Here is an 8,742-nt window from a genome sequence, read left to right as displayed (position 1 = left end):
GACCATGAATCTGGATTATAGAAGAGAATTTGTATGATGAACATAGTGAAATTCTGTCTGGAACTACTTCTATGCTTTAAAGATTAAGAGCCTTGGATCAAATAAGCTTGGTTTCTCATCTTGCCTCCAACTTTAATTAGCCTTGTAAATGTAAGCAAGTGCCTTTACCTGTTTTTTTTTTCATCTGTAAAAGGGAAATAACATTACATACTTAAAAACTAAATGATTTATATTGAAAGAGTCAGCTAAAAAATAGTGAAATTGCTCAGACATTGTTACAGCCTTCAGAATTGTCACCAGAGCACAAGGCAAAGCCCACGAACACTGCTACTATCACTCACTAACCACGATCATGGTGGGACCAAATGTCTGCCTCAGCCTCACATCATTTCAAAATATGTCATAAACGCCATCTGTTTGAGTATGGACGAAATAACAGTGAGTTATTGGCCCAGCAAGGAAACTTAATGGGGCCAGGGAGCAGATCTCTGAACAGCGAGAGCTAGTCCATCACCAACTCTATTCTGGGATAAAAATGCCCTTAAATATTTCTGCAGTTATAATGGGGGAGCTGGTTGGAACAACTGGAAGATGCCTGAGCAGAACCTGTTTCAAGAGCTCTCACAAATGATGGATCCTGTCCCATTCTAGTCCTCTGAAAGGAGAAGAAAGGGGAGCCTCGGGATAGCAACCCAAAGAACTCTCCCTATACAGAGCTTGTGATTCCTGAGGAAGAGCTCAGAAACTTGGTTTCAGAAGATTTCTCACCCAGGTATTCAAATATTATATGATGCTGATATCTCATGTTTTCAGGAATTTATATTAGGTTAGACCTCACTATAGATGAAAGCCTTTAAAAAATAGATATTTTGACATAATTTCCTATGAGTGACCACCTTGAAAATATATGCAAGCAAATAGTGTGTTTAAAAAACCGAATTTATCTTTCAAAGACCTAGTTGTAGCTCCCAAGAGAGATGGAATGAAACAAGATAATGTAGAAATAAGGATGATGATGATGATGATGATGATGACAACAACAAGGATGATGATGATGGTGATTACTAGTGTTTATTGAACACCTTCGGTGAATAAAGTCCTGACCTAAGCACTCATTTTATATTTTGGAAGCAGCAAATGTCTGACCTTAATTTCTTTCTGTCGACTCATTTTGAAGTTAGTTAAGTTGTTGTTAATCACTATTTCAACAACAGAAAACAAAGGTCCAATAAGATCCTTTATGCTATTTGGTTTTTTTCCCCTTCTGAACTTTTTTTCTGTTTTTTAAATAAATTTATTGAGGTGACATTGGTTAATAAAATTACATAGGTTTTATGTTGATATTTTAACGTACTAAAAGTACAGATGCTTTTCAAATTTCAACTAAAGTATGCTGTCCTAGAAAGTCTCTTAAAAACATATATATACATATCTATATCTATCACCTATATCTATATCTATATCTAAATCTATATCTATATATCCCAATGTTCATAGCAGCATTATCCACTGTGGCCAGAACATGGAAGCAACCGAAGTATCCTATAATAGATGATCGGATAAAGGTGTGATACATATATACAATGGAATATTACTCAGCCATAAGAAAAGATGAAATGCTGCCAATTGTGACAACATGGATGGATCTTGAGATAGCCATGCTAAGCAAAATAAGTCAGACCAAAAAAGTTGAGAACCATGTAAATTCACTCACATGTGAAATATAAAACTGAAAGCAACAAACAAACAAACATGATGAAGAGAGAGACTCATGGACATGGAAAGTGGATTAGTGGTTATCACAGAGGTGGGGGAGATAGAGAGGGGTAAAGGGGGTCAAATATTTGATGATGAGAGGAAATTTAACTTTCGGTGGTGAACACACAATGCAATCTACATATGACATACTATTGAATTATACACTTAAAATTTATTTGATTTTATTAACCAATTTTATTAACTCCAAAAATTTTAATTTAAAAAAGGCTATTTTTAATTGAGCCTCACCATCTCATATTTCTTAGTTGATTAGAAAATTAGTACAATTATATTTTTATTGTCTAAGAGCAGAAATGAATAGGTATAGAAGTCAAGGTATCAGTTATACCTAGCTATTATTACACTATCAAAATGTGACAAAGTGAAAAAGACAATCTTTATTTTGCCTAAGAACTCAGTGACTGTTGTTTTTGTTAGGTATAGAGGTTTGGGGTTGAAGCAATTATTTCCTTAAGATCTGAATTTATTGGTTCTTACAGACTAATTCTGAATAAAGAAATTTTCTTTCATACTAACTTCTAGTTTGTTTTTTCTGAGTGTAAAAACTGGACATGTTGCAACATGGTAAATTACAAATTATTTGTCAAACAAAGATGCTTATTATAAATTATGAGAGCCTACACTCTTTAAGGGTGAAGCCTTGGAGGGAATATGGTCAGAGTTTTAAAAACAGAGAAAAATGGAACAAACATGGATGTACATTTCAGATTCCGGAACACTGGCATCCCCTGGAGTTTGAAACACAGTTAGAAAAAATGAAAAAAAGGGTCACTTTGCATCATTAGCTAAAAAACATTCTGTTCTAAATGCAGCTTATTTCAATTTTAGTATAGATAGATAGTATAGCAGAAGAAAGAAACCTCCTATGGAAGGTTAGGAAAGGGTTGAGGTACATATAATAGTATCAGGTAAGAATCTGACCTAGACCATCTAATCTCATTCTCACAATAACACTTTAGATGTGTATTATATCCTTAAAGACAAGCATCAGAGGCTCGTATAGAGGTTTGGTCACTTAGGTGAGGCTATGTCATGAGCAAGCATAGGAAATAAGAATCAAGCTCGAGGTGGCCTTGCTCCAGAAACAAGATCCTACCATTTCTGCTAAAATGTAGCTGCTAAATGACCGATGTCACAAAGGGTGACAAGAAGGAACAGAAGCCAGGGCTAGATGCACACAGACTGCTATATATAACTAAGCATGAAGTTTTTTTTACCTTAAGCTGTATGTTGCCTCACGTTTATACAACCCAATTAATTATCACACAGACTCTTAATATCTACATGCATTGCTATTTAAAGACATGATAATGGATCAAAAATAACTGATTTTGAGTTTGGCATAGGCACCTCAAAGCTAGATAACCTTGATTAATCAATTAATCACATTAGGGGACACAGTTTACTAATTTCTAAAATAAGGAGAATATATATTTCATGCCACATATTTCATATAGTTGCTTTATAATCAAATTATGCAATTCAAGTGAAAAGGCTACGTAAACCATAAAAGTCTACGATGATGAACACATGGATAAGATGAAATAACACGACATATGATAATAAAAAAACAAGTTTGGGGTTGTTCCACTCACAGAAATAAACTTATTTTTATTTCCTGCCTTACCATTCATGATCCACTTGCAATTTCTTACTGTGTGAAGAGCTTTTTCATGGCATTTTTTACCTCTTTATTTCTCAGAGTATAAATCAGTGGATTCAACATAGGTGTCAGAATACCATAAAACACTGCCATGTTTTTGTCTATAGATAAAGCAGATGAAGGACGCATATAAGTAAATATACAGGGCACAAAGAACAGGGCAACAACAGTGAAGTGGGCCCCACAGGTGGAGAGGGCTTTGCGTCTCCCCTCTGTACTGTGGGACCTCAAGGAGCACAGGATGACAATGTAGGAGGCAGCCAACATGAGGAAGTTCAAAAGGCAGATCACACCACTGTTGGCGACCACCAGCAGACTGATGACATACGTGTTGGTGCAGGCGAGCTCCAGCAAGGGGTACAAGTCGCAGACGAAGTGATTGATTACGTTGGGCCCACAGAAGGGCAACCGGAAAACCAGGAGGAGCTGAACCAGTGAGTGCAGGAATCCCCCCAGCCAAGTCACCCCTACCAGGAGGGCACAGAGATGCCTGGTCATAATGATCGTGTACTGCAGGGGCTTGCAGATGGCCACGTAGCGGTCGTAGGCCATCACTGTCAGCAGAATGATCTCAACGCCTCCCAAAAAATGGGCTCCAAAGAGCTGAGCCATGCAGCCCTCATAAGAGATGATTCTCCCCTCATACAAGGAGTCAGCAATGAGTTTAGGGGTCATAGAGGAAGAATAACAGGTGTCAAGAAAGGACAAGTTGGCAAGGAAAAAATACATGGGGGAAGCCAGGCTGGGACTGGAGGTGACGGTGACCAAAATGAGGACGTTGCCACAAACCGTGACCAAATAGATGATCAAAAAGACCACAAAGAGAACTCTCTGTATTGCTGGGTTCCGTGAGAGTCCCAGCATGAAAAATTCTGTGACATTATGTGGTATTTCCATAGTTCAAGGACACTGAGAATGCAGGTAGAGTAATGCCTATGAAGAAAGAAACATAATCATAACAGAACTCCAGAGGGGAAGAAATGTTGCATGGTTTCCTTTATCCACACTCACTTCCTTTCGTCCCTCTTAACCCTTTCTGTTCCAAAATTCTTGTCACCAATTTATTCTGTTAATCATAAAATGTCAGCATATATGTATGTCTATGTTCATTTCAGCATATCTGGGCACTAGATATCTAAGTTTCTACAGGAAAATAGTAATTTAATTATCCAAATTGTAATTTCTTTCATTACTACTGAAATGGAACGTTCAGCTGACACTGGTTTTCTAATTCACCTGGAGTCCATCTCTGACAGTTTTCAGCATGGTTCTGCACAGACATGGTGACGCTCGGGGAGAATATTCTGGACAAGAGCACGCAGAAGGCAGGATTAAGAGCAAACGCTTTTGCAGCACAATCTTTGCCAAGCACTGTCCTAACTGCTTTGCATTTATCAGGTCATCTAATCCTCGCATCGTCCCCATGAGGCAGATAACTGTCTTTACCCTCATTTTATGGAAGAAAGTAAGAAACGCATTTAGCAACTTACAGAAGCATATTCAGCTAATAAGGACAAACCTAGGGCTTGTACTCAGCCAAGCTGCTACAGAGTCTGTGGGCTTTCCTGTACTATATTATCACTTAAATTCATCTGGGTTTCAATCCTTCCTCTGCTATTTACTGGCTGTGTAATCATGAACAACTTCTCAAAGCCTTGTTCTTATCTATAAAATAAAAAATGAGAGTACTGCTATACTGAGGTTGCAAAGAGGAGTAAAAAACTGCATGTCCAGTTTTTGTACAGAGCCTGAATGTGATAAACATTCAATAAATGGGATCTCTGATATCACTATCATTAACACAGTGGGCAACAAATGTGGCTTACGAATCAAAGACCTAAGTGTATCCATTCAAGACTAACCAGGTATTGATATGGTATAACTGTTATCGATATGAAAATGTCATAATACTGATCTCCATACAGAATACAAGAGAAAATGCAATTAATATGAATAATATACGATTTAACCAAATAATGTTTATATTCCCTAAAAAAAATGTTAAGCTGATTCATTGCTGTGGCTCAAATTTGTGGGCGTACAAAATAAATCATTTGTTTAAAAAATTAGCAAAGAAAAAAAGTCTCCTGTTTTGAGTTATCGATGACAAACAAAATTATTTTCAGGAAAGTAATGAGAATCTCAGCAAAATTATTTTACTTCACCTCTGAGCTGTATTTCTTCTTTAATTTTCAAAACAGACCATAGAAAACTTACATTGACGGGCTCTGAGGACACCAACACATCAACCACGGTTGGGGGGTTTTTTACATCCTGACATCATGGAATGCTGGATCTGGCAATGTTCGTAAAGGACCATCTCGGTCGGCTCTAAGCATAGCTTCCCAAATTTCAGTTTCACCTGATTAAACTCGAGGACGAAATTCGAACTGTGTTTTACAATGAGGCAAAGCGTAACTTAGGCAACTGCTATTGGTTACAGAGACTTATCTGAGCTGAAATTTCTTAGAACAGTAGTAGGTGAAAACCCAAACGGTAGTCATTCATTTACAAGCAGCTAGGAATTCAATCCACTATCTACTTCCCTTCTAGTTGCCAAAGAACTCTATGACATTTAAAGTCATCTTTTCCAACCGTCTCCATTTTAAAGATGGTGAATTTAAGACTCAGATTAGGTGCGACTGGTTCAAAGTCACATGGGTGGGTGATTCGTGGCAGAGGCGCAGCTGGAACCCAGGTCACTTGTCACTCCAGGTCACTCAAGTGCCCTTTCCAATATGACCCCCACCTTCCGTTATCAACTTTCTCTGTCTTTGACAAACCAGAAAAAGCACTGCTGCTAACGTCAGGGAGGAAGGCCTCGCAGAAGGAGCAGCTGGCTTGTTCACTCTACTTTCTGCTAAGAATATTCGTCAGCACAGTCTCACAGAAAATCTTTCTCCTTCCACTGGAAAACATTATTTATAAGGTGGAAGCGATAACACAGGGATGATCAGTGCTTGTGTTTTTTGCCTCTCCAAGAAGGATTAACTCTCCCCTCACTGGATCACTTGCTATAGCAGTGCTGGAACTAGCTTTTGCCTTGTTCACGGGTTTGAACAATGCTGATGTCGTCATTTAATTAGTCCCTTTGAATCCAGTTTTAGTCTCCCAAGTAAGTGACTTCTACTCCACCTCCTAGAAGTGCCCAGTGTCCTTCTAGTGTCTAGAGAGGTAGTCGACAAATTGTAGGGAGAAAAGGGAATTACGGTATTTCAGGAACTGATATTAGAGGGTCAACATCTTTAAGGAAAATGCTAACTAGACAAAAATAAAAACCAACACATCCTGTGCATATTCTGTGTTCTAGGCCCATTCATAATCATCTCTTTCATTTCACCCATAAAGCTGCAAGAAAAGTATTACCAAAAGATCAGGGAAACTAGAGTCAGAATGATTTACACTAAAATTGTACTTTCACCATTTCGATCATTCAATATGCCTTTTTTTCAGGCCCTACCTAATAAAAGACAGCACTTTGCTAAATGTCAGGAATATCGTAATGAATAAGACAGACGTGGTCCCTGCAGCACAGAGCTTATATTCTAAAAGTACAGTAGCTGCCTTCAAAACAAAGCAGGGACATAAATAATTATAAAATCAAATATATGGAATTGCTGGGTTCATTTTATATTCTTTAATGCTCATAAATATTTACAGGGATATACATGTTTAATACTTACTGACACATGCAGTAAATTTTCCTACATAAAATTTGTAACCACTTAATTTTCAATACTCTCGCCCATTCAGCACATGTGTACAGCAATTCCTCAGTACTGAATGAATCCTATTCTAGATCTTCTCCAAACCTGTTCCCTGAAAGCTTCTAGAAAAAGTCACAAAATAAAGAGGACTTAGTCTGCTATAAACTTATGTCACCAACTTCAAAAGGCCAGTAACACTGCCTAGCAATCCTACTATATTTCTTTAATCAACATGTTTTTTTGATTCTCAAGGACCACTTCAAATGTTCTTCAAATTTCTTCAAAATCCCATTCTCCAAACTCCAATGTCTACTCTTCACTTTTACCTCAAAAGCTTCTGAGTCCTGAAAAAACTTTCTTAGAACATTCTATGATCTTTTTTCCTTTCCTCCCCTCGTTCACAGGAGTCAGAATTGCATCATTCTTGGTGGGTCTTCCCACCTTTTCTGACCCGGGTGTCCCGCAATAAATCTCTTGCATACCTACTCTTGCACATCACTCTATCTTAGCTTCTGCTTCTCATAAAACTAGGACTGATATAGAACATATAAAGATCTCTTGCACATCAATAACACAGACAACCACATGAGATTTGAACAGCACTTCGGCAAAGATGATATCCGGTGGCCAGTAAACATATGGGGGGAAGGGCAGCTCACCTTTTTAATCGGCCGTGAGACATGATGTAGAACCACAATAAATACTACTGCAATGATAACCCTACATGGCTAAAATTAAAAGGACTGTCAATACCAAGTGTTTCTTGTCAATACAGAGAAACAGTAATTCTCATATGCTGTTGGTGGAAATGTATAATTATTTTCAAGTACATATTGGAAAATTACTGGAGATTGTCAGCTAATGTTGAATATACACGTAACCTATGACCCAGGAACTCCACTCCTAGAAATAAATCTAAAAGAAATGTGTGCACCTGTGCATTGGAAGACACATCACTGAAGTGCTGAGAATTATTCATAATAAGATAAAACAGGTTCATAACCTAAATATCCATCAATAGAATGAATAAAAACTTACAGTATATTCATATGATGGACTAACACAGCAATGAAAATACGTGAACAGCAGGCACGATAATGTGAATAAATCTCATAAACACAATTATCGAGGCAAAAAATACGCAGCCACAGAAGATGACATACTGTGTGATTGCATTTATTTGAAGTTTACAAATAGACCAATCTAGAGATGTGTACTTACATGGTAAATGTACGACAGTATAAAGAAAAGCAAAAAAGTTTTATCAAAGGGATTAGTATTGACCTTTGGGAAGAGAGACAGATGATTGGGAAGAGATGTAACAGGTCCTGGAAGGGCTAGAAATCTGTTTCTTGACATGGTTTATGGTTCGTTCACTTTACAACTCAAATATTTTTTTCTTTGTCTTGGTTTTTAATGGTTTGATTATGATGTGTCTAAAGTGGATTTAAGTTCAACCGGTTTGAGATTTGCTGAGCTTCTTAAATATTCACCAAATTTTGCAAGTTTTTAGCCATTATTTTTCCAAATATGATGTTGTGATACTCTGGACCTTTTATAAACTAAAAAGAATGTTGGATTTTTAGTTTTGTT

General features: G+C 37.4%; 1 protein-coding gene across 1 annotated transcript; it reads right to left on the bottom strand.

Moving 5' to 3' along the window:
• Positions 1-1,919: 1,919 nt before the first annotated feature.
• LOC107506963 (olfactory receptor 4C3) lies at positions 1,920-8,187 on the bottom strand. Its single transcript, XM_016137912.2, has one exon. It carries the CDS (start codon positions 4,337-4,339, stop codon positions 3,431-3,433), a length of 909 nt encoding a protein of 302 aa, XP_015993398.1. The 5' UTR covers positions 4,340-8,187; the 3' UTR covers positions 1,920-3,430.
• Between the last annotated feature and the right edge of the window lie 555 nt (positions 8,188-8,742).

Source organism: Rousettus aegyptiacus, unplaced genomic scaffold, assembly GCF_014176215.1.
Source record: "Rousettus aegyptiacus isolate mRouAeg1 unplaced genomic scaffold, mRouAeg1.p scaffold_m13_p_5, whole genome shotgun sequence".
Lineage (NCBI taxonomy): Eukaryota > Metazoa > Chordata > Mammalia > Chiroptera > Pteropodidae > Rousettus > Rousettus aegyptiacus.
The sequence above is the reverse complement of the archived record's forward strand: the minus strand, read 5'-3'. Positions and strand labels throughout refer to the sequence as shown.

Bases quoted from the DNA above. Each gene is read 5' to 3' on its own strand.
- LOC107506963 (XM_016137912.2), bottom strand. From the start codon at position 4,339: ATGGAAATACCACATAATGTCACAGAATTTTTCATGCTGGGACTCTCA.